General features: G+C 41.2%; 3 protein-coding genes across 6 annotated transcripts in view; 1 reads left to right on the top strand and 2 right to left on the bottom strand.

Moving 5' to 3' along the window:
* Positions 1-39: 39 nt before the first annotated feature.
* On the bottom strand, positions 40-5,598 carry ncdn (neurochondrin). The gene is made up of 8 exons (XM_085346574.1): positions 5,556-5,598; positions 5,128-5,345; positions 2,868-3,933; positions 2,304-2,473; positions 1,897-2,135; positions 1,587-1,802; positions 1,313-1,449; positions 40-543 (listed from the first exon to the last, which is right to left on the bottom strand). The coding sequence occupies exons 2-8, from the start codon at positions 5,329-5,331 to the stop codon at positions 122-124; spliced, it is 2,454 nt and encodes an 817-aa protein (XP_085202700.1). The 5' UTR covers positions 5,332-5,345; positions 5,556-5,598; the 3' UTR covers positions 40-121.
* A 677-nt stretch (positions 5,599-6,275) lies between these two features.
* kiaa0319l (KIAA0319-like ortholog) overlaps positions 6,276-27,708 on the top strand; it is a 38,042-nt gene continuing 16,609 nt past the window's right edge. The window contains exons 1-8 of one of the 4 annotated variants that reach the window (XM_085345837.1): positions 6,276-6,385; positions 8,469-8,605; positions 13,491-13,661; positions 14,553-14,659; positions 19,243-19,511; positions 19,702-19,788; positions 20,290-20,536; positions 27,442-27,531. In XM_085345837.1, the coding sequence (XP_085201963.1) occupies positions 14,566-14,659; positions 19,243-19,511; positions 19,702-19,788; positions 20,290-20,536; positions 27,442-27,531 (787 nt within the window). In that variant the 5' untranslated portion in view covers positions 6,276-6,385; positions 8,469-8,605; positions 13,491-13,661; positions 14,553-14,565. Of the gene's footprint in view, positions 6,386-8,468; positions 9,100-13,490; positions 13,662-14,552; positions 14,660-19,242; positions 19,512-19,701; positions 19,789-20,289; positions 20,537-27,441; positions 27,532-27,708 lie in introns of all 4 variants that reach the window. The other 3 variants (XM_085345836.1, XM_085345834.1, XM_085345835.1) reach the window with 3 other exon arrangements.
* LOC146609430 (uncharacterized) lies at positions 22,125-24,849 on the bottom strand. Its single transcript, XM_085346930.1, has 4 exons — positions 24,764-24,849; positions 24,486-24,639; positions 22,927-23,007; positions 22,125-22,793 (listed from the first exon to the last, which is right to left on the bottom strand). Exons 1-4 carry the CDS (start codon positions 24,847-24,849, stop codon positions 22,125-22,127), a joined length of 990 nt encoding a protein of 329 aa, XP_085203056.1.

Below are 27,708 nucleotides of genomic sequence, written 5' to 3'. Positions count from 1 at the left end.
ACATTTATAATACGAGTTTGGTTTCAGCAGTTTCCCTGGTTTATTGGTTTCATTGTGCGGTTTCACTAAAAGTTAAAAGTACTCGATTAGAGAGTACACCATTTCTCCAGAGCAGCTGGTTTTACTTCACTCCCACCGACTTCTTCAGCTTCTTCATACTGCTCAAAGCTCCTTCGCTGGATCTCGTCATCATGTCTCCGATTTCTTGTTTGCACACCGGGCACCGCTCTGCCAGGGCACACAGAGCCTCCTGCAGCGCATCCTGGGTCAGCTGGTCAGGCAGAGCGCTACACTGATGAAGCATGGCGAGCATGTGTCTGAGCCAACCCTCCTCTCTGATCAGGGTGGTGATTGAGGGTTGGGCACGGGCACAGCCTCCCAGGGCCTGCAAACTCAACCTCCAGAGCTCTGCAGCGTCGTCCCAACTGTCCTCCCAGCTCAGGCTCACCTTCGCTGGACCTGGACTAGAGCTCGAGTCCAGGGCGCTGCGAAGGAACCGGAGAGCTGAAGAAAGGAAACGCCGCTGGCCCGCTTCCACTGAGCCTGCAGAGAAGAGCTTTGTTGAAAACTATTTAACAAATAACTAAACCATTAATTTATTTGTTCATATCTAAATGGGTCACATTCGTCATGTTTCACATCATAGACCAACATTGTGCAAGGCTTAGGAATCTTGCAGGACCACTACGAGAAAGACTGCAGCTAGATTCTTGCAAGTTTTCCTTCTTGTAAATTTCCAGCAGAACTGCTGAGCAGAAGCAGAAGGAGCTTTGGGCCACATCTGCCTGTGTGTGCAAGAGTTTGTTCTGTGGGTGGTGGTTCAAAACAAAGAAAACTGCACAATGTCAACAACTCAAGGTTACTTAAGTTTGTGATCACCTTATCGCAAAGGATTGAGATGGGAACATTTGTTGGCTAGCTTGCTAGCATTATGGTGACACAGCTTTGCCAGTCAGTGCAGGGTAATCTCTATAAACTGGTTCTGTGTATAAATAAATACAAACTGTAGGGAAGGGAAAATTTACCATCTTTAGCCTTTTAAATACATTTACACTTGTAAACTATGAGCAGTTTGAGCCAACACTAAGTGGAGGAAAACCGAGGTCATGGCATAGATTCCCGTGGTTACACTGGAAAGCCCTGAAAAACTAGCTGTTGTTCCAGTAGCTAATAGCTTTAAGCAGTGTGCAGATATGTCAATGGAGAATCTCTATACAGAGCGTTTCTAGATTAAATGACTTGAAGGTTATGCAAAAATAAATTACACCCCCCCCCAAACCTAAGAGTATAAAGAACCAAAAACCACTTTCACCTCCTTCCTTTAATCTGCCAATCATGAGTCCCAGAGTGCAGCAATTTGCTGTTAGGACCAGGAGGCGGGGCTTATTCACCAAGAGGGGGAGTGCTTCACTCAGAAGGACCTCAAGGCTTCTGAAACACGAGTCCTTTCTAGAAGACAATAAGTTTACAGGTTTGCATTTTTAAACACAGATTGTGTGATAAGTACTGCTCATAAACATTTGGCAGACACTCAGAAACAGACGGTTTGCTTGTCACATTGATGATTATGATGATAAACCAGCTACCTGACTCTCTCTGGCTCTGTAACAGTGAAGTTGAGCAAAGCAGAGCAGGCTGTCTCCATGCTGGGATCCCTTGTGGATGCGACACTGGTTTTTCCCCTGAGGAAAGTCCAGCTCTGAGACAGGAAGTCCACCAGCAGGGCCGGGGTGTCGACATCGAGCAACACCTTCCTGGGAACTTCCTCTGCTGACAGGTGGCACAGAGCTGGGAGGAGATACCTAGGGAGGAGGGAAAAGGAAAAGAGGCAGTGCAACATAAAACCAGCAGATTTTCTCTAAATGTTACCAATCTCCTCTCAGACTTCATCTTTACCTGAGAGCCTCTCTGCCCGTCCACGCGCCCCTGTCCTCACCAATAGACATCTTGACCATCCAGTCAGCGAGGCTATGCTCTAAGATCCCACCCTGCAGGTGGCTTCGGGTGTAGTTTATCAGAAATGGCAGGAGTTTAGTCACTTCCTCCTTAAGACAGGAAGTCTCCTCAGCCAACCACGAGCACAGAGAGCGGAATGTGGCGAAAACGAAAGGGTCGCCATAGCGGCTCGGCTCCACCTTTAATATCATGAATAAACGAGTCATTTATTCACATTTAAATTTTCTCTTTACTCCTAGGCTCTACACGTCAGCACAACAGAAATAATTTTGTGCACAATAAATGATCATATTTCTAGTATCACCAACAGATAGCTTGTTATGTTAGTTTTCTCATCATCTCTTTACCTGCTGCAAGAAGTACATCAAGCCAGAGAAGGCCTCCTCCAGGACCCCGAGGACCTGCCTGCTCTGCTGCAGACTGAGGGTAGCAATTGAGCTCTGAGAAGGTGCAGCAGCCTGCGGGACTCCCGGACTGCAGGCCTGCTCTATGGCCGCCTCCATGATTCGGTAACAGCCTACGAGGAGCACAGTTCAGATTAAATGACTGAGGTGGTTAACTTTGATTAGATCTCAATACCTAGAAAATGACTTAAGGAGTCAGATGATGCCTGTTTATTTAATTAAACTTCAATTGTACTTGCTCCCAACAAGAAACACTGTTACATGACAACCAAAACATGCAAATGAGGACACCAAGATGACTACTTTAAATCAGCTGAGTGAACAGTTACATGCAAATCATACAGCAGAAATGAGATTCCAAGTCAACTTCAGCTCTAAGATTAAACTGAAGTAAGAAAGCTTTACAGCAAGATTTAATCAACCTTTTTCCTTTTTTATGAAGTGTCATCCTGGAAAATAATAAACTTAAAGTTCCAATCAACATACTATTATGAGTAAGTACACTACCTGTTATTGTGTGTTGCACCTCAGGGGTCAAATCATTACCAGGCAGTTCTTCCAAACCCATTCTGACCTCCACGCAGGCCCGGTTCACCAGTAAGCAACAGAACTTTGGAGGTCCCGCCATCTCCCAGCCATATAAATCCAGCAGGCAAGCACTGAGGACCAGGATTGATCCGATATGTCTCGGTGTCAATTTAGCCTGCACCATAGGTCTCAGTATCTCCCATAAACTGCCCACGACTGCCTTCAGCTCCTCACTCTCCACTGCCACGCCTGCTGGGGGCAGAAACTGCGCCAACTGACCACACATGCCTAACCTGGTTTCGTCTGTGGACTCGCAGAAATCTTTGGAGAGTCTGACCAGCAGCGAGAGGAGCTCTGGAGTGTGTTTGCTCCATGCTTTGTCCTTGTTTTTACCAGAGAGGAGCGAGCCCAGCAAGGTGAGCCCTTTCTCGTGGCTCAGAGTCTGGTTCAGTTCCACCGCTTGGCACAAAGCCGAGATGGCGCCCCTGCTCAGGAGCTGCTCCGGGCCTCTGGGTAAGGCACACACAACTGTCAAAACCAGGTAGCAGTCAGCAGCCAAGGCCGCATCAAGGCTAGACGAGGGAGGGTTCTCCTGAGACGTTGACACTCTGTTTGCTTCACTGCCATCATCGCCTTTTTTCCTGCTGCTCTCAGTCTCTTCTGCAGATTGTGCCACACTGGCAGGATTACAGTCTGGGTTTGAAATGATTGCTGACTGGACTTCACCGTCTGGACTCTGCCCTACTTGGTGCTGCTCCCGGTCTTCCCGTTTCTGCTGGTTAAATACAGGACCATTTGCTAAGATGCCCAGCAGGAGGGGGATGGTGGTGAGGAGCTGGGGACTGGAGGCCATGTCTGGCTCTGTGCTCAGGGCAGCCAGCAAAGCCGTGCCCAGCGAAAGGAGCTCATCTGGGGGTAAGCCAGAGTTCTCGTCCCCTCTGACTGCTGTGACCAGAAGCCGAGCTGGAAGATTGAGGCCCACCGCCTCAAAGATGCGCCTCAACGTGGGTTTGTCCAGTTCACTGGCTGGGCACAAGCGACTTATCTGAGGATGTGAAGATAGAGTAGAATTAGTCTTTGTTGAGGCACAATTTAAAATATAACATCAGTAAAATCTGTCTACTTAAAAAAAAAAAACAAATAAAACAGTGTTATAGCGCGCAATTTTTAATGATACTTTGATCTGTTTGCAATTCCTTGTTGTCCATTCATCCATCTGGCATGCCAGCTGTTCCAGTGCAACCTAAAGGTGTTTGATGGTGAAGGCTTTGTTCCAACCAGTCAAGTTCTTGCCCACCAAACTAATCCAACCATGCCTTTATGAGACCTTGCTTTCTGCACTGGGGCAGACATGCTGGAACAGAGGAACCTCGATGCTAACTAGTCCCACAAAGCTAGAAGCGTAGTTGTCCAAACCTTCTTGGTGAGCTTAACCATGAAGATCTCATTCACTGGAACCAAATACTCCAAAGCAACAGCCGTCCAAACTTTACAGTTAGCACAATGCAGTCAGGCAAGTAACTGCTGTGGCATTTGCAAACCTAGACCCGTCCATTAGATTACTCACCACTTCTCCAGAGCAAGATTCCTGATTTCCTTGGAGTAACAACAAATATAAATGTCTTGTTTCTGTTCAGTTCTATAAAATAATATCTAGACATCCAGCAGTTAATCTCATCAGTGCAGCTCAGTGTGTGAACAGGGGCTAGATTAGAGGGAAAAGATAAGTACAACTGTGTACCATCTGTATAAGAATGAAAGGTATTATAATTCTTTATGACAGTACCAAACAGAAGCTTTAAATTCAATCCAAGAAAAGACCCTTGAGAAAACACTGTTTCAGCTTTTAAATTGGCTGGTTCCTTGATTTTACACACCTGTGACGATGAGACTGAAAACCCCAAAATTCAAAGATTAAGAGGTGTGATCCAATACTTCTGCCCATTCCTCTGCTGCAGAGGTAGTTTTAAGGGAAAAAAAAAACAAAAAAAAAACCCCACAATGTTTGCAAATAACCATTAGTTTGGTAAACGCAACTGTATTTATAAAAATAAATAAATTTAAAAAAAAAAAAAAAAAAAAAAAAGGAACATGCAAAAAGCTCCCATAATTTCTTAGTTTTATTTTGGGGAAGCTTAACCCCCAAATAGTTGAAAATCAATTTTAAAACAGTTTTATATGAACTCCTTTAACAATATTTTTGTTTTTATCTCGATTCTTAAATTAAACGAATACTTACCAGAAGAAGAGCAGCCAACGTTTGACTGTCGTTTTTAGCGTGCTTCAGCGCATGCACACACTTCTCCAAGACGCCTCTTTGGGCATCAGTCAATCCGTCTTTTACATCCCCTTCTGAGCCTCCTCCACCTTCACCTCCTCCCTGCTCCTCTTTAGCAGGAGACTGGCTGTTCACGGTGGGTGTAAAGGCAGCACTGTCAGCCATTATGAGCCCGGTAACTATGCGACCGAGAGAGATGTAAAGAGGAGAAAAACTTTTTCAATGAATTTCCAATCAGTCTTTCGAGCACTGATTGCAAGAAACAGCGCCACATCGCTGGGCCAACTTACCAATTTACTGGCTGTCAGCTGTCCCGCTAACGGCTGACAAAAATGTATATGTATATCAATTTAACATTTGAACAGGTGAACGTTAACAATGGAACTTACTTTGTTGACAACCCTCTTGCACGCCGCAACTGCTCGTGCTCACTCCCCCCGGAAACACACTGTCAAGCTAAAGATGTCACGAGCCAATAAAAAGGCTCGAAGAAAATCAGGCAACCAATCATCAGGCGGATTGTTGGAAGGCGACACCGCCATTTTAGCCCGTGTCATAACGTCAGATAAACGAGGTTATCCAGATTTATCGTTTTAATTTTATTTTTTAAAAATGTTATTATTTTTTTAATATAAAAGAGAAAAAGTTTATTAGCACTCGTTGAGTTGAGCATTTACCTTTTTAAACGGCTCCTCGTTAGGGGGCGTAAACCGGAACTAGCTGGATGAACGTTGAACGTTTTCAGCTTAAGACAACAAATTAATTTAATTTGTATTGTGTTTTCATTATGTACCAAAAATCCACGTGTAAATAAATAAATAGATTAAAAAATAGAAAATGATAAAGAAATGCCAACTGGTTAAAAAAGAAAAATTAAGAATAACCTGTATCGCAAGAAATAAAATGAGCTCATATCCAGGTTATTAAAACTATATAGCTATTTAGTTAGGACTTTCGGTTTTACTTACAGATGTACCACGTAACTGCTCTAGCTAACCATCGCATAACTGCTGTTTTCACTGCCTACTTTGTTTTGAAAATCTCATCACCGGAACCTTGCGTAAAACGTATTGCATTGACAGTCAAGCACTCACTCACGGCATATCAGCTGTATCAGCGAGAGGAGTACTGACCTAATTTGGAGAGCAGGGGACAACAAGAGACAAGGCTACACATCGGAACGAGCAGCTGAAGAGAAACTCTACCATTTTTTGTTTGTGTAAGTCCGTGCACGCATTCTCTCTCTTGTGTTACTGGGAGCAGTTGCCGTTAAAACGCATTGTGTAGGGTCCGATGAGAGATGTCAGCAGCTGTTAGCCTCAAGGTGCCTTGGATGCGAGTGATTCCGGGATTAAACAGGTGAAATACCTTACGGTGCACTACTTCAACCTTCCCGTGTCAGTGCTTGGACGTCGACATGCCTTGTAAAAACATAACATCTGCTAAATGCGCGCAAGTGGCACTTGGGTTTATACATCAACCCCCCACACAGTTGTTTATAATATTATGACAGTGCAGCAGACTGTGCTGTGGGCAGATACCGGCCTGTATTGAATTATCTGACAGCTGAACACGTCTTGTCCTGTCTTGAGTAAATCTGAGTGATTTGTCAGTTTCGCAAGATACATAATGCACGAGCCCACCATTTTGTCTTAGTAGTGTGAGGTTTTTTTTGTTTCTTTGTTTTTGTTTTTTTCAGTGCGTTTACTCACGCGTCTCATTTGACTTGACAGACTTTCATTCATATAGTCAAACATGCACCAATTTGCGCTTTAAGCAGTCCATTACGCGCTGCACGGGAATAAGAAGAGACAAGAGTGGAGCTTAGTCAGCAAATCAGGGTTATTTTGTTTGTTTTATCAGTCATTTAGTTGACAAAATAAAATAGGCCAGCAGAGGCTGAAGTAATGTTCTTTATTTAGTCCCTCTACGTTTCATCTCTGATATGAAGCTGGCAGTTACTGAACGTCTTTTATTCAGTGAGGCAAATACTTGGTGTTATGAAATTACTAAGAATGACTTTTAGTTGTTGTTGTTGTTGTTGTTATCATATGATTAAAATGTGTACACATGTCAATAAAAAACCTAGAACAGGCAAAATAGACCATAAACAAAATAACTGAAAGCAGATAAACTGACAGTAAAAAGATATCACTGATGACAAGACATAAAAGGCCAATTTAAAAGTATGAAAAGGACTTTTTAAGGAGATTAGCAAGCATTCTCTCCTCAGGCTGGTCACTCCAAAGCCAAGGGGACTTGATGGCAAAACCATTAGATTTAAATCTAAGGAGCAACCAAGAGCTCAAACGGGGGTCAACATTTCTGCTATGTAACTTGAGACCCAGACCCAGATGTACTTTAGAAGTGAATCCAGTTTCAGTTGCTCCGTTTAAAATACATGATAATTTCACGGAAATCATATGAGTGCTTGCAAATGGCACACGTTTGTTACCCAAGATTAACTTGAACTAGAATGATGTGAAGAGAAAATTATGGAATATGATCCAAAGCATACATTATCTGTCTAACATGATAGAGGCAGTGTTGTGGCATTGGTGTGTATGGCTGTGGAACAAAGTCACTAGTGTTACCTGAAGATGTGACTGCTGATAGAAGTAGCACCCTAACTTGATCTAAACCCAACAGAGTGCGCTTTTTCCATTGTCAAACACAAACAAGCAGCAAGTGAAGGTGGCTATAATAGAGATCTGATGGAGTAACTCAAGCAAGGAAACTCAACATTTGGTGTTGCCCACGGGTTTAGACCTCAGGTGAAGTTTTTCTTTTCATAAAGGTATTAAAAAGAGTGTTTAAATTTATGTTCATTAATTTTGAATCTCAGAATTTGGGGGACTGTGTATAGCAATCGCTGTAATTCTTAAAAAGTGCATGTAAAATTGTTATAAAGCTCCTTGAATTAAAGCTGAACGTCAGCACTTCAGTCACATATTGATTGATTTGCAATCCGCTGTGATTGGGGCAGAACTACAAACTGTCTTTGTCCCAAACATTATGGAAGGCGCTGTATATGCAATAAGTGAGAAAACCCTAAAGCCAAGATCTTGGCAAAGAGTAAAGTTTAAAGTGAGTTAAAGACTAATGTGATGTACTCGTACTTTCTGTTGGGTCTTTGATTTGTAATCTTATTTTAGGATTAGTGTAGTTATTGCTCTAAGGATATTTGTAGAGTTGTCACAACAAAATAAGCAGTTTGTCATGATTATTCATTTTATTAAATGTTTTCCTGGGTATGCTGCCTGAAAGAGACATAAAAACTTGATTTTCCTTCCCTGTGGCAGCCGGAGGAAGCTGTGCGTGGGACAGAGAAAAGCTACATCAGCCTGTCTGCGGAGAAGCCGATGCAGAGCTGACTGCTCCTGCTGAGAGAGGAGGAGGAGGAGGAAGAAACAAGTCAAAGGGAGAGAATTTGCCAGATGTAAGAGGAGGAAAGAGAGAGAAGGTGGGCGAGGGTTTCGGTGACAGAGATCATTGTTCTGCAACAAACCCCTCATGGGTGAACTGGCCATTAAAAAGTCAGTAATGGCCAAGCTGTCATCAGCCCAGGTGACCGTGTGCACCTGAGCGTTACTGCTGCAGCACAGTGAAAGTCACCACGTGCCTCGGGGCAGCTGCTGCATGGTTAAAAAAAAAATCCAGGCTGCCGGATCCTAACTGATTCCTGCACGTTTTCTGCACTGGATCATTTTCACCTGGAGCTTTTTCCCCTTTTGGGAGTTCACTAGGGAGAGAAAAATAAGCAAAAGCGGGATACGGAGCAGTTTGGATATTTGGACAGACTGAGCCAGTGACTACAGCAGAGAAAGAGACTGCTCGGTGCTCCAGTGTCACGTGCAGGAATGCAGATTTGAATAAGGAATCAGACCAGCAATCCAGGTTTGATACTACCACGTTTTCCTTTTAAAAAATACAGTAAGTAACATAGTTGTAGGTTTGTCTCAAGAAAACAGTGCTGCTTAAGCTTTTAATGCTTGCCTTTGTTTAAATAAGATCATTATCAGTTTAGTAAAAGCATCAGGACATTTGTAACAGTGCCTTACACAAACATGACTTCTTTCTCTCAAACTATATTTTCTGTTTATTCAATTTTTGCAGAGGCTGGCACCGATGGCACAGGGTAATTACTAATGTGGAAGATTAGGGATGTGCTTCCAGCCATATGGATACAGCATCTAGCTAACCTCTTTAGAGTGTGATCATAACAGATAGATATGAAAGCTTGATTTATTACTATATTGCCCCACAGTAGTTTCCTGGTGAGGCCATGTTGAGAAGAGGCCTGGCCGTGCCTTAAACATTGTGTTTCAGGAGCTTTGGTATTTATTTGACAGGGACCATGCACAAAAACACTGACCTCACAAAACAAAGCATGCTTCATACCTAATTTCCATATACAGTCCCCAGAGGATGGCAAACACAATATTAACTAATCCAGCAGTTGAGGTGGGCTCGAGTCCAACTTGGAAGGGACCTTAGGGCACACCCAGGACACACTGGAGTGATTATATCTCGGCTGGCATGCAAACTGTTATCTGGGTATCTCTGCTTAGACTTTTGCCAGCCGTTTCCTGCTGCTTATCCAGCAGAAGGAAGTAGGTGGATGTTTGTATACATGGACAGACTTATCCAACTTAACAGTGAGGATGAACCTAGCCGAGCTGTCACAAGGCAAGAGACGTGGTACAGCCTGTCTCCTAGAACGTTGAATTAAACTAAAGAATGCTCAGGACCGGCCAGGAGGTTTAAACTTCTAACCTTCTTCCTGTGGGACACCAGATACAACTTAAAAATGTATATACATACGTACCTCCAGCCCACTCCCACTCCCACACACAAACACATACACACTGTAAAACCTTCCTATATACACCCCCCTCATTCAATATTCAGGATGTTCCATCAGTGTATATAAACCTATCATAAAATGAGGGTATTATAAGGAAATCTTAGCTTCACCGGTTACCTACAAGCTTTTTTTGGATCATGAGAAAACATACAAATCTGCACCAAACTGTAAGGGAGCGTTTCCCATTGATTTCTTAAATGAAAACCATTTTTCCATAGCAGAACGTCTTTTAGGAACTTCACGTCCACGTTTCCCTTGAAGCTCTGCTCATCTGTAATCATCTGATATGCACACAGAGGTCTTTGCAGTGGTGGAGGTGCATTCATTTTTATATATTTTGCAGACAAGAACATCAGAGTACAAGATTAGGCTTTCGTAACTGAACATTTTGTACCTACTCAGGATATCACAGTGGTGATAATGCTGTGGTTTCCTTGTAGAAATGTTAAGGAAATTAGTTTTAAAGTTGTCACACCTTCTTGACACTAGCAATAGACACAATAGTGTCAAGACTATTGACACTAGTCTATTGACACTATGTTCCCAACATATCTGAAGATAACTGTTTAGTGTTTCAGTGTGCTACCACTCATGCTTAACCCTACTTTTATGATTTCTGCTGCAATAACCTAAAGGGAACCATGTGTACCAACACAGCGGTTAAATATTGCGCATTCTCAGATTTTTATCTTTGCATCAGACGAAAACCACAGAAGCTGAACAACATGAGGATTACACCTTCCCTTCAAGCAGCACAGTACTCTGAGTCTTGCCTCTTTTTTGGTGACTCATTTAGTCATTATTCTGGAGGTAAACATGAAACTAAAGGCTTCCTCCTCACACTTCCTGCACAACGGGATATTAAAGATGAGGAAGTTACTCGGGGTCCCGAAGGCCTGTGACTAAGGGTATTTGTAGCTTGAATTTTGGGTCATGGTTTTGTTCTTTTTACAACAGAAGGGCGTACTATGAAGCAAGATTATTGGGTTAGCAAGCTCCGTCAAGTTTAAAGTCAGAGTTGTCTCTCTCCTTTTACCTGGTTAAATCACCATGGTAACTTACACTGAACACATGACCTAGCCAGAAGCAGGTTATGCTTTGACTTTCACTTTAGAATCCGGTTGAAGTGCCACATTTATGCTTTTATTTGCAGCATGTTGTAAAAGCAGTACAGATTCTCTGCTGGGGCGAATGTGTTTTATATGTGCACCATTTTAAGATGTACCTTACTGACACCACTGAATCAAACTCATATTGTCACAGGAAGGTGCATGTATTAAATGTTTTCATTCTCGATTCTAATCTGCCGTTAAGTCTCTGTTACACTTCTGTAACCGCAGTTACTAGAACAACAGCGCACACACCAAGAATACCTATCCAGTCAGTAACATTAATTTGAATTAATGTTCAATGAATTTCTTTGCTCCACCAACAAAACAAAGCCATTTCCACATCTCCTTCCTTATGCTGTGGGACAGGAGCACATAATGTTTATCTCTAACCAGTTTAAAGCAAAGCAGAGAGAGCACTCAGTGATCAAATAATTAACTTGAATTAAAATGTTGAGTTTACTACTCTAATATTAGTGATTTTCTGCAGCATTAAGCTATTGCCGTCAATGCAACTTTGTTGCTTAATCTTTAATGTTCTTTATAGAGTTTAATCCCCCTTTTATCACTATCTTCATCTGAGAAATTGTCTGAATGGAGTAGGTGGCACTCAGGGATCTCATTTTGTGTGGAAGAAGAATCCAGAATCTTACATCATTATTGGAAATAAATAAATAATGTGCTTAGTACCAGTTTAGTCAGAACCTGAAGGATTTTTAAATATTACAACTTCCACTAGACTGGCAGAATTTAGCCAGGCTTTGGGAGTGCTACATGACGTCACAGTACGAGATGATGCAACAGCAATTTGTCTCTCTTTAAAGAATTGTTTTAGCCCTTACGTGTTTCTGTGTCCCAATCATAGATTACCATACGATACATTGTTTTTATATATCTGGTGTTAATACCTTTTAATATATTGTACTGATGAAATTGTCTCTCAGAAAAGGTCAATGTGATTTCTGCAAGTTGTTCGTTTAGACGGGTCCTAAATGAAGAAAGGACAGAAAACAAAAAATGTCTGTTGTTCCCAATAACAAAACCTTTTATCACTTACAATCCTCTTTGGTTAACAAACTGGATTCTTTGAGTTTTTTCTTCAAAAAGTATAAATAAGAATCTGTATAGTTCAGCATGATTCAGGCCTCTGTAGCCTCCCTGGAATTGAGCAACCTTTTCTTGGCCTGAGCTGAAAAACAAATGAACAGTGAGAGGGTCAGTGAAGACTCTAGTCATGTACTAAACTTTTCCCCCCTTTTGGCATGTAGAAATTCTCTAGTTATTGCCAGATGTTAACCAGTGTCTACTTTCATGTTCACATAGGCTAAAGATTTGCATAACTCATAATGTTATCAAGTTTGCCTTTAGGCATACAGAAGGAGTAAAGAACTGTTGTATAACTTCAGAAATTTGCTTATGATTAATTTTCCTGTTTCAGTTCTGCATAGTTACAAGGACATAGCCCAAAACTGTGTGAATCATTTTACACCTCCTTAGGTGTTGCTGTCAACAGGATATTGACAGAATTGCTGTGTTAGTTACACCCTCAAACCGATGACAGATTATAGAGGCAGACAGAAAATTCCTAGTAAGTGAAATCTGCTGTGTATTTATGGTTATAGAATTTGTGGCTTGTTTGTTCTCTTTTGCAGAAAAGGCCAAAAACAATGAAAGGTCCCTACAGTTTCAGTGAAGGTGCCTTTTCTTTAGTTTCTCAGCACAGTGTCTCCCGGTAAAGAGTCTCATTTTCATTAGCTTTTCTTATCAGATTTAGAAATTACAGACTTAAAATTCTTCTCCTCTAAAAAGCCGAGGCAGCGTTGGACATAAGCAATCAAAGAAGAGAAGGCACAAGACCTGAATAATTTAGAATACAGATGAAATTTCAGAATATATAATCGTGTATGTCCACATCCATGTGATGTGAATGATATTGAATGATCAACAGCTGAATTCATTTCTCTCTCTAGCCTAGTGGGAGACAGAAATGAATTGGTGGTTGTAGCTCAGGTGACAGAGCAGGTCAGCCACTACTCAGAAGGTCGGTGGTTCGATCCCAGGCTGCCTCCTGGCTGCATGCCAAATATCCTTGGGCAAGATACTAACCCCATGTTTGCCTACTGGTGGTGGTCAGAGGGCCCGGTGGCGCCAGTGTCCGGCAGCCTCGCCTCTGTCAGTGCGCCCCAGGGCAGCTGTGGCTACAATGTAGCTTGCCATCGCCAGTGTGTGAATGTGTGTGTGAATGGGTGAATGACTGAATGTAGTGTGAAGCGCTTTGGGGTACTTAGGGACTAGAAAAGCGCTATACAAATGCAGGCCATTTTACCATTTTTTTTTTTTTTTTTTAGTGTTGGAGCAGCTGAGCCTGTGAAGGCCCCTGAGGCGGCCATGTTGGATCTCTTCGTCAGAGTGCTGGTGTTGGCCCGTCTTCACCTGTCACCTCACAGCACCTTCCTGCCAACCTAACTCCTCACTCCTTTCTTCCTTCAGCTTTCTTCCACTGCTGGATTAGGGGAAAGGTAAATCTGACAGTTTTTGGTTTCTTTTGGGGTTTTTTTTGTTGTTGTTTTTTGTAGCTATACTTTTTTTGTTTGTTTGCTGTTTTGTTTTTTTTTTCTCAGATAACAGTTGACTATATCTGTGATTCTGGTTCTGTATTGATTTGGGTAAACATAGTGAGTCAGACATCAGCTCTTGTCTAAAGATAAGAAACAAGAAACTTGGGAAATTACTGTGCTACAGTAGCAAATTAAATAGAAAACACCAAAAATGTGGAGTCCAGTGAATCAAAATCTTTGTAGGTGTATTGTCAGCAGAGCTGAAACAGATGTTGGAGTAAGCATTCAGCTGCATGTGCAGTTAGTGGCGCAGAGGGCAGTCTGAATCCATTAAATAGCTGATGCAGAGGTCATCCAAATGACCTCTGCTTAGAAGAAGCCAAACAGTGAGTTGCACTTAATTGATAATTATACAATGATTAATTCTCTTGTCAAATAAAACAGATGCATAGTAACAACTGTTTGCAGTTCAGTATTTAGGCCACAGAACTTTAGACAAATGTGCAGGATTATACCACAAACAAGTATTTCACCTTTGCAATATCACAAAGAACAAGAACAAAATCAATGTGATAAGGTGATAAAGTCATTTAAAATAGCAACAGCATCAGCATTGGATTTGGGAAGTAAAAAAGTTGGGGTATATCCAATGGATACACTGAAAAGGCTATAATCTACCTTTTTAAAATAAAAGAGTGGTTTTATTTATCCCACACTGTCTGACAAATCCAGTTTACTCTTTCAACGTAAACCATAGACATTTGACCAAAATTCAGTGTTTTGTGGGAGTCAACCATGTTAGCGTATGCAATGACTGAGCTGCATTTAATTCTTCCTCTGTCTGCTTCCCAGGTCCTTGTACAAAATGTCCTATGCACACCACAAGCTGCTCACCTGGTGCTTACCTCACCTCCTCCTCCTACCGCTGACCTACCTCTGGCTCCTGGCTCTTCCCACAGGTAAAGTAAACCAAACATCACCCTGGACTCAAAATACACATGGCGTGAAACTGATAAAGAAAAACATGTGTGCGTGTTTTGCTTCCAGCACTCATCTTTACACGCCTTTGATTACTCAGGGTGGGTCTACATCCTTCTTAGTGTTATTATGATGCTAGGGTACTTTTAGCTTGGTTGGTGTTTACTGTCCCTGTAATCTTAGGCTGAGAGATGGACGACTGTTGGCATCCCTGCTGTGTGAGTTCTTTCTGATGCCACTCTGCTCAGTGGGTTACAGTGTGAAAGAGGACAATAAAGGCTCTGTGAGTAGACATAGTGTGTGTGTGTGTTGAGTGGTGGGAGACAGAAGAAAAGAGGACAAGGGGTAGGATGACTAAACAGAGGCCAAAGGGGGGTCCTTCCTTTCTCAGACAAACCACAGAGCCTTTGTGTGTTGTCATATGAGGTAAAATCCGTTTTTTCCAGACTTGAGTTACACTGATGCACCACAAAGTCACCCTTGCCTCTCGTGTTGCTATGGTAGCAGTAGTTGCCGGTTGCTGTAGCAGGGTCTAATATGATCTGATGAACTGTGTTTTTGTTTGGTTTTGCTTTTGATGCTACCGTAATATATTAATAGATATGCCAAGCTTTCACTCAGTCAGTGCACACTCAGCTGAATGTTATCTTATAAACATCTAGAAACATTGTTTTTCCTGTTTTTGCACAACACCGGATTTTAGAAAAGGGTACTATTATACTTCTGATCATTTTATGAATGTGCTTTATTTTTTTCATGAAAGGTCCTGTTACCTTTAGGTATTTTGCATTCTTTAATTACCTCTATATATTACACTTTTTATTGTAAGTGGTGGAGTAAAAAAAATGGCATCTAACTCAAATGATCAAACAGTGTTATTTGCACATAGTGGGCATTCTTGGCAAAGAACCAAATTTAAATTGTCTCAACAATATATCACTTTGTTACTAGATAATTAAATGGATACTTTGATCCCACAAAGGGAAATGTTTTGTTACAGCAGCATGATAAAGAGTAAAAATAGTACAGTCTACTGTAAACTGTGAATAATAAAGATAAAATAGTGCCACTAGCACCTGGTAAGGACCTTATAATATGAGATAATACAAATACAACAGTGATTAAAAACAAAAAATATATAGTATAAATGAAGTTAGTTAAAATAGAAAAAGTAAGACTGACATTGTGTAAGAGAGAAGTGGAAATTGCATTAATAAATAATATGCAGCCTGATGCAACAACACTTAATTTTTTGCCCATTTCTTCAGTTGAACCTATGAAATTCTACAAACCTATAATAATTCTACAAACTGACAGGCATTAAAATTGTGTTTTTACCTCAACAAGGTGATTCCCAAAAACTATTAGGTGATAACTTGGCACATGTCGACATGATGTGCAGTGTGTTCTACAAAGTTTGAGGAAACTGGAGAAGCAGAGAACAAAAGAAGAATCGGCAGACCTAAAGATCTATCTACAACAGATTACCAGTATTTGAAAGTCATGTACTTAAGAAATACTACTGTTTCTTAAGTACTGTAAGAGTGGCTGTCAAAAAAACATTCTTCAGTAATGGAAACTGTGGAAAAAAGGGCCAAGGCATGCCAAATGACACAAAAACTAAACTGTAAATCAGTGGCAACAAGTCTCATGGAGTGATAAATCCAAATTTGACTTCTTTGGTTCAAATTGCCATCAGGATTTACAACATGGGTCAAGAGAGAGGTACAACAGCCATCTGTGGAACACAAGGGTGTGTCATGATTTGTGGCTGCATTTCTGCCAGTGGTGCTGGGGATCTAGATTTTGTTCTGACATACAGTACCATCTGGAATGCATCTGATTGACAACTGCTTCATTTTTCAGCATGACAAGGATCGTAAACACACTGCTAATGTTGTCAAATGCATAGACCGGCCTACCCAATGCAATTGAACAACAGGCAGCCAAAATAAGACAAGTTAAAGACATTACGAGAAAACCTGCCTAACAGAGTTCATGCTGTGTTGAAGAATAAATGTGGGCATTCTAAATATTGACTTTCAAGCTCAAAAGAATTGTACAAACTGTTTTTGCCTCATATACTTCATTTTCATACTTTTGCACAGTACTGTAGATTCTCTGCTGAAAGAATCCATTAAGGTGTAGCATACTAACACCACCGATGGAAGCCTGGTCATCACAAACTGTATGTGTTGCATTTTTCCACTGGAAATTGCAGTTAGTAATGGAGATTGCATATCCACATGCTTTTATTCTTGGCCCTAATCAACCATTTGAAAATTGGTCAGTCTATTTGAAAGCTGATTACCAGGAATATTCAATCACTAAAAATGATTTCACTTTAATCTGGCTGCAAACTAAAGTGATTTCCATGTCTTCGTCATTGGGCTGTGGGACTGTGCAAGTCCTGAGCACACAGCATAATCTGTAATACTTAAAAAATGATCTAGTTTAAATTTTCAGACCTCTAATGTGCACCTGGCTGTCACGTTAGAAGTACATGGCAGCATCTTTTACGTAAGCACACACAGCCTGAAGCGGAAATACTGGCTTAACAAAGAAAGTTGATTAGCTTAAGCCATCCACTGCAAAGAGAGCCTGACTGTGTTGAACTTGCAGCTTAGTGCACTGCTCAGAAACCAAATCTTATAGACCGTAACTTTCAAAATGCTAGCTGGTGTGAACATGAGCCTTAAAAGCATCAGAGAAGATAGCATTAAACACAGCGTTTAACAAAAGTGAATTTAATGATATGGACATTCACATTAAGTGTGCGCAGTTGGCCTCAGTAAATAGGAGCATGTTTGAGTTATGTCTGTGAGTGGTGTGCCTCGGAATATTTCTTGTATATCACAAATATATTTTGGCATGGCACGGACCTGCTCATGAGCGTTTACTGAATAAGATCAGTAACAGAAAAATATTTAGTTGTCTCTTCATCGTGTGTTGTACTCTGCAGGCGGAGGCTTATAAACAGAGGCCACTAAGCATAGTACAGTAACCAGTTCTTGTGCTGTATTCATTAACAAACCTTTGCAGAGGAATGCTGTGGGTTTCAGATAAATTACACTGGCGTGTATGTGTGTGTTTGATCTGCTGCAGCAGTGAAGAACTTACAAGACAAGATTTAAAAAGCATTTTTATTATGTTGTAATGCCGCTTAGTTCACAGTGACTTGGCTGTACCATTTTCGTTGCTCGTTTGGCCTCTTTGTGCTGGTGACATATAAATTCCCTTCGCTCCCTCTCTTACTTTAACAGTCTGTGGTATTTTAAGGGTTGTGCCCTTTTACTGTACCTGGCTGCAGAGTAAATCGCTTGTCAACAATAATGGATGGATTGACCTGAACCCATTTGAGACTATAAAAGGTGTAGGACAGTAATGTAATGTAACACACGCACACACACGCACGCACACACACACACACACACACACACAGGGCAGCTAATCAGCTCACTGCGTTGCTGATATTAGTCTGATAATGTCTGGCTCAGAGGGCAGACTTTAGTTTGTACTGAACACTGTGCTTTGGTTTTTAATCAGCGTCCTGTTTTCTCAGGGAAAAGCTGCACTTCCTCTCTCCGCTGTAGCCTTGGTTGGCTCCTCAAACTGCTGCCTGTCGACTTTTCTAAGAAATGTTCAGTCAAAGCTGAATCTGAAAGTCTCAGTAGCTGTGGCTGGAAGCCACTACCCTTTTCCCTTTTTTAACAATGTTGTTGTAGTCATAAACATGTGAAATGGTGAAAAGAGTAGAGGTAGCCCTATGATGTCACCTTCGATGCCGTTGATTTATTTAATAAATTTTTTTAATGAAACAATCCATCAAGGACTAGATGTCCATGAAGGTTGTTTTTTCCAGGCTAAATTCAGTCAGCTAGGCATGGCCTTTATTAGCCCCAAACTACTTTTCCTGATCTCTTAGCAACTTTTAAAGGTGAGAAGTCGGCTTTTCTTGTTCTTTAAGAGATGCTGTTGTTCACCTATATTGTACTGAAAGGTGAAGTGATTTCATCATTTCTGCTGTCCCTGTTGGTTGTATAATAATGTTTGGGCTTAAACAAAGCTTTCTTCAGCCTTCATTTCTGTCTTTCAAGAAATCGGGTTCAGATTTACATATTCAGTTTCTCTGTGGTATTTTCGATTGGCATAGTGGTGTAATGATTAGCACAGTTGCTTCAGAGAGGTCTTTTTCCCTGAAGCTTGCAGAAAGGTATGGACACGTTGAATGATTTCTGTCTCTCCAGGTTAAAACTGTGATATATCAATCCAGGTTCAATCGGGACAGGATAAGTGGTGAAGAAAATTAGGGACGTCCTTTCAATTTGCTGTCCAATATAGATGTAAGAGAGAGGTGTTGTTTTTCTATGTTACGAGAGGTTGTCTTATTACCTTTCCTTTTTAAACCAAATGTCATCTTCTTTTCTGCTAAGTCCTTTCCAGAATGTATCTGCAGTGAAACCTTCAGTTGGTATTTCAGAAGAATTTATCTTCTTTCCTCAGTCTGATTTTGAACATGGATACAGTCCATCATAGATCTTGACTTCCTTCTGTCCTGGTCCAGGTGTGTCAGCAAATCACTGCCGGGTCACCGGTGGAGTTCTGGGCATCCATTGGAGCAGCATCATAAGCCTGGGTTGGTACCCTCTAGCAGATGGGAGAGCCGGAGCGAGGTGTTGGGAGTTCTGCTGCCTGGAGCCAAAGTGCAATGCTGTTTGGAGTCTCGGCGGTCGCTGTGTGTTTCTTAGCTGCTCGCGTGAAGGAGGCTGCCCCATCTCCATCCTGCCTCAGCCCCACGAGGAGTCCCTCGGTCTCCTACAGCTGCTCTCCAAGGTATGGTTGTAAAAGAAGAGATTGTCTGTTCTAAGAAAACAGCATCTGTCTGCCTTTTTTGGATGATACAGTCATTGATTGTGATACTGCTATCAGATGAGAATTTTTTTTATTTATTTATTTATTTATTTTAAAGACAGATTAGGGAACTTTTGTCTAAATGCCACTGTTTTTGTAACTTCACTTTAAGGTCCCTGTCAGTGTGAGGCGGAGAGCGATTCGCCATGCACCACCTACAGGAAGCCACAGAATACACAAAAGACCCCATATCCGCTCGGTAACGTGACAGAAAACTGTTGTGAAACTCATGTTAAAAAGTTTTCATATGACTCAATGCAGTTCTGTACAGCTGCATTTTCTGATTTCAGTAGAACATTTTCAAATTTCATAATACATTTGGAGATGCTTTTCCTATTCTGTGATAGCATTTAGTATGTCCTACTCGTAAACTGTATAAGTTATTTGTACACAGGTACAATTTCAATGAGACAAAATGTTAAAATAAAGTACGTAGTTTTTTTTTTTCCTCCATTAAAATTACTAGCTAATGCACTCTCAGTTTTATAAAGCAGGCCATTCCTCCTACTCTTTTTGACTTGTCACATTTCTACCCTCTTCCCTGCAGTCACACTTATTGGTTAATTTGAATGATACATACATATCTGCAGATATGAACCCATACATTTCTGATGTGATTCCTCAAATCTCCCCAATTCCAGACACAGATCTGCTCTGATTTCTGACTTTATAGCCTGAGGTTTTTACTTTCTGCCTACAGGGAAGCTCCAACACAGAGGCAGCTCAGCCAACATCAGCAGCACCCAGCACCATCGCTCTCATCCAACTCTCCCAAAAGAACATAAGCCAAATAACGAATGGGAGTTCAGGCACGCCTCCTGCTCCATCGCCGCAGAACTCAACGATCAACGTCGCCCTTGATGCTGCTGCGTCGTCTTCCAATGACAGCGATGTCAGCACGCCCACAGCAGCTTCTTCGACCATCAACACAACCCCGACACAGGCCGGTAAGTGAGGAATCTGTGGGTAGCAGTGGGTGTCACGTCCCCTGACAGCCATCGCCTATTTTTGGCTTGTTCAGTAATATGTCTTCATGTATTAACTATGAATTAATAATGTAACAGTACTGAACTGGTGTGAAGTCAGACGAAAATTCCTCTTCTAAATTTGGTTTAAGCTTTCAGCTTGTATATTTCAGGCTCACATACTCATAATGTACAGAAGACGCTTCACCGTCCTGTTTGAAATAGTTTAACAGAATGCAACTGTTTACTTTGCCCACACATTTTATGGTAGACTGCTCACATGTTATTTTTCCCAGATGAAATCAGTGTGCTCTGTGGGTGTGTAGCTGAATGAGAGTAAGCTGGAGGAATGTGTTTTGAGAGAAAGCGGCTGGGCTTCTACAGACAGGACTAACTTGTATGATCAGTCTGTCCTCACTTACAGAACCGTCTCTGTAGAGAAACTGGAAAAAGAGCAACAAACCAATCTCTGCATGTCCACACTGAAAAAGCCTTGACTTTAACAATAGAATTGCTACACTTTAAATGCGGCTTGTGGTTTTATAGCCACAGTCAGTTTATTTGAAATTCATAGTAGTTACACTTTTACACAGTCAGTGTATTATTCCTGGAGAAAACTAGCAAAACATTTTTGAAAATTGATATTATAAACTCTCCAGTTTCCCTGGAGGAGCTTTAAAACATCTGAAGAAATCATCTTGATGATGCCACCAGAGTTTTAAAAAAATAGTGTTTTAAATACAAAGCCTGTTGTGTAAACTGGGCCGGTGGATTGAAGGGCAGAGGTGTTTACCAGGCAGGGAACATCTAGCACTAGGGTTCGTAATGCTTGGCCTGGGGGCAAATGGCAGCTTTTGGTAAATTTTTGTGTGCCCCGCGGGCATAACAAGGAAACATTTCACTGCTGATCATTAATTAGGGTTTCTCCTGGTGTCTTATTTCCTTGTATTTTAAATAGGGCATAAAAAATATGACTAATTCATTTACTCAAAATTGACCCTGATTCTTCAGAAAAGATTCTCTGTGCAAATGTTGTGTATCCATATAGTGAGTGTGCCACAAAGAAATTACAGTTTTTCTCAAATGCTAAAACACATGTCACAAACGTTACCACCAGGTCCCCCAATGTCCAAACACAACACCCTTCTCTAAAGCTACATAAACACAACCACACCTTCCCACTGCAAAACTCAAACTCCCACACCAAGAGAGCAGCTCGAAGCTGTCAAAACTGTAAACACTATACACAGCATTACACACTACAGCAAAACAATTGAAAACACAATGCTCAATTTGTGAGGTTCTTTGGTTCATAACTGCCAATGCATATTTTTATAAACTGTACAGTAACAGATCGTCATAGAACCCTGCAGAGGATTAGGCATTTAGATTTGTGAGTTTCACATGAAGACTATAAATCTATAAAAACATCCTGCATGTACGTACACTACTGTAACACAACTCAATGCAAAAACAGAATCTATCGCACACAACAGTACTCTCGGAAACATGATCAGGGTGTGAAGTCTTTTTTATTGTCTACACGGTCTTTTTACAGTATTACACACAGTCACTGTGCGGCATCATGTCGCCGAGCTGCATTGGGCCACATCACCTCATCCACATCACAGGCTATATTGTCCCTTGCTAGGCACCGCGGGAAAAACGCCCTGGAATGGCGAATCCATCCCTGGAAGGCCTCCACTGGGATGTCAGCACAGGCCAGCTCCATTGCCCGTACGAGGTTCTCTCTTGTGTATGGCTGTCTGTCATACACCTTCCATCTCCATGATGAGAAGAACTCCTCTATAGGGTTCAGGAAAGGGGAGTAGGGTGGCAGACAGACGTTTAAAAAGTGGTCACTGTTGGTGGTGAACCACTCTCTGATTTGGTGTGTTTTGTGGAAGCGGACGTTGTCCCAAATGATCACATACATGTGATGTGCTAGCCTAGGATGGTGTTGTTGACGGTCCAGGAGGATGTCTTTTAGCTCCTCTAGGAAAGTGAGGAGACGTTGGGTGTTGTAAGACCCAAGGACAGCATGCCGGTGGACAAGCCCCTCCGTACCCATAGCTGCACAAAGAGTAATATTACCCCCCCGTTGGCCAGGAACCTCAGTGATGGCTCTTTGGCCAATGATGTTACGGCCTCTTCGCCTTCGTTTCTGGAGGTTGAAGCCAGCCTCATCCAGGAAGAGGTACTCATGGGGTCTGGCCATCGCGTCCAACTGCATTATCCTCTGTGAACATGGAAAAGCGTACAGGTGTTCAGAACGGTCAATCAGGTAGCACAGTATTGTCCAGAAGTAATGTAGGCCACTAAGCAACACAGTATGTCCACTAACTGTACTGTGGACATGGATGTATACGTACTTGCACATACTCGTAACGTTGTTCTATGTGTCGCGCAGAGTTGCGCTCAAAGGGAACCCTGTAGACCTGTTTCATCCTCATCTGTTGGCGCCGGAGAACTCGGTCTATTGTGGACACGCTGACAGCATCAACGTTCTCAAAGTTTACATTATCTGCAATTAGAGCAGGGCGATATGGCCAAAAATATTTATCACGATATATATTTGAAAATTTGCGATAACGATATAACCGACGATATAATTGATGTGAGACAAAATACAACTCCACAACATTACTAGCGCAAAAAGACAACCTTCCATTTATTTTCACTTAAACAAGAAGCTGGTTTTTATGTACATTAAAGCTTTATAAAAATGTAACAGTGCAAATGCAAATTCCTTGCTGAAAGTTTAACCAAAAGGCATTTCCATTAGAAATGGGCTGACATATCCTGAGCATAACCATGTATAATATCCACTGAAGTTAAAAAGAGGTGCTTTGCAACATTAAACTGCAGTGTGCAGTACGCATTTTTCGGACCATAAGGTGCACGGGATTATAAGGCACATTAAGCGAAACAAAGCAGTCAGATAAATCAAACTTTATTAAACTCATTCTTCTTGCTTCCTCCACTTCTGTACCATTGATTCATTAATGTTGAATTCTCTCGTAGCTGCTCTATTCCCATGTTGTTGCAGTATATTAATGACTAACCTGGTATTGTGGATGGATTATCTCAGTTGTTCTCCTGACTGAAGTTTGGTCCGTTTACAGCATCCTGCCATGCGATTGCATTTGTCTCTAACCATGAAGAACCTTCACGTTAACTTTTATAAGTGGAAAAGTGTTAGTGTTCGTCCTCCAGCTTCACTGTTTATGTTATGCTAACATAGCTGTGTCGCTAGCGATCACGTAGCACATCATTATATACCAGCTAGCCAAACTTCAGTAACCCTACAAACGTCACTGCTGTTTAGTTTCCTGTCTTCATTTATGTTGGAAGTGATAGCAGAGCTGTACGTTTGAATTTTTTCAGAAATCTCTTAGTCAGAACATGCAATATCATGCTTAGGTAACTAGCGAAACTAGCGAGCTAACTTCCGCTAGCTTCCTGCTAACTTCTAACTCCGTTAAATGTAATACATTTTGTTTTCATGGATGCCTGGAAGTTAAACTTTATAGTTACACCTGGTAAAGCAGCAATGCTGATCGTTTTATTAAAGATGAAAGAATTTAGACAGTTTTTAACTCTAAGTGATGCTGCAGTGTTGTTTGACCTGAAGCATACGGAGTTTAGGACCCAGATTACTCCCAGATTTAAGAGCATCTTAGAACGGCCGCTTGCATGTTCTGCAAAAAAATGTGCTTTGTTGTGTATCTGACGGACAAACACCAAACCAGTTCCACATCACGGAAGTTGCACCATTTTTACAAACCAATTCTGGTTCATCTGTTTCACTCAACAATCGGCCATGTGCATATGAAAACAAAGGCACTGCGCATGCGCGTTTTACTCATATTCTATCGCGATATTTCATTTTCCTATCGTTGCCTAACATTATACCGGTATTACCGTGAACGGTATAATATGGCCCAGCCCTATCTGCAATGACTTTGTCTCTGATCTCTCGGAGTCTAATGCAGTTGTTCTCACGGACCATATCCGCAATGAGGATTTCTTGTGCCGCTGTGAATATGGCAACCCTCCCACCTCTATGTGGCATTCTTTCAGCTCTAAAGAAAGAAACATGTGTTGTCAATTGACTGATTTATATGTAAAACTACATGTAAAGTAACAGACCACTTTCACAGGCCTGTAAAACTGTAGTGTGACAAAGAAAGCAATAGCGTACTATACCTGTTGTGTTGTCTAAATGCCTTGATAATGGTGGCCACGGTGAACCTACTCAGGTTTGGATGTACTCTTCGTCCCGCTTCAGCCATTGTCATGCCATGGACAATGACATGATCAATTACTGTTGCTCGCATATCATCTGTTATGATGGTGCGAGGTTGTCTTCTTCTCCCACCTGGACCTTCTCCTCTCTCTTGTTGGCCTCCTTCTCTTCCTCCTCTACTCCGAACTCCTCTTCTTCTTAGGCCTTCACCTCTTCCTCCTCTGATCTCAACCCCTCTTCCTCTTTGGCCTGCAGCTCTTCTCCTTCCGCACGCTCGAATGCCTTCATCCATTGTGATTGTTTGGCATCTTCACCAAACTATGCTTTTATAGGTGGGGTCACATCATTAGCAACAGGTGTCTTCAATTTTGTGTGTAGTGACTGACGCCAGGTGTGTTCCCTGTGTTCAAAGATTGGTGACTGTGGCAAGCATTTTGCATCACATGGGCTTTCATTTGAGAATATGAGCAGAGTTGTTTTGCAACATGTGTTTTAGCAAGGAAAAATGTGTTTAGATTTATGAGTACAGAGGGTTGTGTTTTGTGAATTGTGTCTTCATGTGACATGTGTTTATGGTACTGGAATATGGTGGCTACATTTAGTAAATGTGTTTAGACTACTGGTCATTTGGGTTACAGGATTGGCTTTTGTGTTTTAACATTTGAGAAAAACTGTAAGCAGGTTTTTTGGGGGGAAAAGGGCAAATTTGCAAGAACAGAACTCTAAAAAAAGAGTCCAGGAGCAATATATTTGAACATCTTCTATCAGAAAACCAAAATCACCCATTTTTACGTACATCACTACGACAGGAACAAACTACAGGCTTGATTTCATTGAAATGAGTCATCCTCAGGGTGTGCAGGAACTGTCAGCATTTCACAAAGTTGGACCTTTTTTCCTTTACTCGTTAGATTAACAGCTTTTAGCTCATCTGGTTAAAGGATCGATGAGCTTGTGGAATGGTGATGCATCTTCCACAGTTCACAAAATCTGTCCACAGCTCACAAAAATTGCAGGCCTAAAACCTAATGGGTCTTCACACAGATGTGTGTGACTCAGGGTCAATAGATGTTCATTCATTTGTGCCTTAAAACTAACCACTGTTTTATGCCACTGTATCAGACTAAATGCAGCATACAATAATTAATTTTCTTCGGGAAAGAAAGTTTCAGAGTCAGTTTTTAGTCTTTAGAGTCAACAGATGTAACAAACTGACAGTTGTTGAGTTAAAATGGCAAACAGTTGCCGACATGCACATTAAGTTCAAATATTACAACTGATTTTGAATCTAATGTTTCTATTTGTCATGCTTAACTCCAATATTCACCCTCCTTTTAGTTCTTTATGTGGTCTCCATCTGCTCTCGGGGAAATCTTTGTATCTTAAACTGCTAAATGCTCCAGTCTGTTCAGCAGCGAGTTAATCGGCTCGTTAATCTTTGTGCACTTGGTGTTTTGTGTACAGTTTGTGTACACAGTTTTTGTCTCTGCCTGCTGCTTCTGCAGCAGTTACTGCTGTCAGCATTAAGAGCAAATCGAAATGAAGACAAAGACACTGAAATGATTAATAAAGCTGTCAGAAGCTGCGCAGTCTGTGTATCGCTGTGAGTTGTGCCTGTCACATCTGTTTATTGCCTTCATTGTAGATATCTGATTACTGATAATAGCAGTTTTAACCATTGCAAACAGTAGATAACACTCGTTTATGTCGTCTATGGTACATGTGTAAACTCATATATATTCATCTCTTCCTTGAAGTGACTGAGTGCTGTCCAAATCACTCAGAAAGGAACAAAGGAGGGAAGTTCATCTATATTTGATCTATATTTTGGTGTTAAAATGTGTAATATATGGCCACGTTACAGTACTCTGTGCCCTGTTTGAGCTGTTAGCAAATTTATTTAGTTAATCACATTGAGAATATTTTAATGTATTTGTTTTTTTAGGGGGGGTTAATGTAAAAATGTATTATTTTAAAAAAAAAAAGAAAAAAAAGAAGAAGGTAATTTTACCCCATTGCCAGGTGGTTTCTAGGCAATGTGATGAAAACTTGTCATGCGCAGTTTTTTGTGTGGATTTTGTGAATATAAATATGATTCTGTTGTCGGGAAATAAAAATGATCCTGTCCTTTTTATCAAGTGTTACAGGCACATCATGTCATAATATCTGTTACATATAAGAACCTCCAGGGTTCTACGGTGTGCCCGAGTGCCAGTTCAGGTTGCTTAACCACTGGTTAGAGGGGTTCACAGTCAAAGAAACAAACCAACACATACACAAAGTTTGTTTTGCAAGAAAGAACAGATAAGGATTGTGTAAACAAAGGCAGTGTTGTTTACACAATTTATTTTTTTTAACTCCTTTTTGCATGAAAAAATGTTTGGAAACCATAATTAATGACGTTATAACATTATTAGAATATTTGTTACAACACAGAAAGAGCCAATGGAAAAAAACGTTCCTGTGTAAGATAAAACTGACCCTACTTGGGCATTTCTGTCACCAGTACTGGTTGGTTGCTTGAGGGTTAATTCTATCCATTTCAGTATTCATTTTCTAATTAAATATAAGGTTTTCGATTAAGTGACTGTTTTTTGGGGGGTTTTTTTAATGTTAAATGTTCTGTTTTTTATCACAGTGAGGGAGCTGGTGGTATCAGCAGGAAAGAGTGTGGAGGTAACGCTGCCCCTCAACGAGGTCAAACTTTACGCCTATGTGGTCCCAAATGGTGAGACCAATGGAACGCTGTATGAAATAATGCAGTCTTTTCATCAGTTTCCTGACACCTGAGGAAAAATGAGTGTGTAGGAGGAGCTAATTATGCATGGAGTGGATTTTTCTATGTGTACCAGTTACTAATTATTATTAAACTGTGCGTTATTTGTGCTGTTCAGTAATGCATGGA

Source organism: Diplotaxodon limnothrissa, linkage group LG22 (genome assembly GCF_057381915.1).
Source record: "Diplotaxodon limnothrissa isolate DT_005_m linkage group LG22, D_limnothrissa_male_GT1.1, whole genome shotgun sequence".
NCBI lineage: Eukaryota > Metazoa > Chordata > Actinopteri > Cichliformes > Cichlidae > Diplotaxodon > Diplotaxodon limnothrissa.
This window is presented reverse-complemented; position numbering and strand designations above follow the sequence as displayed.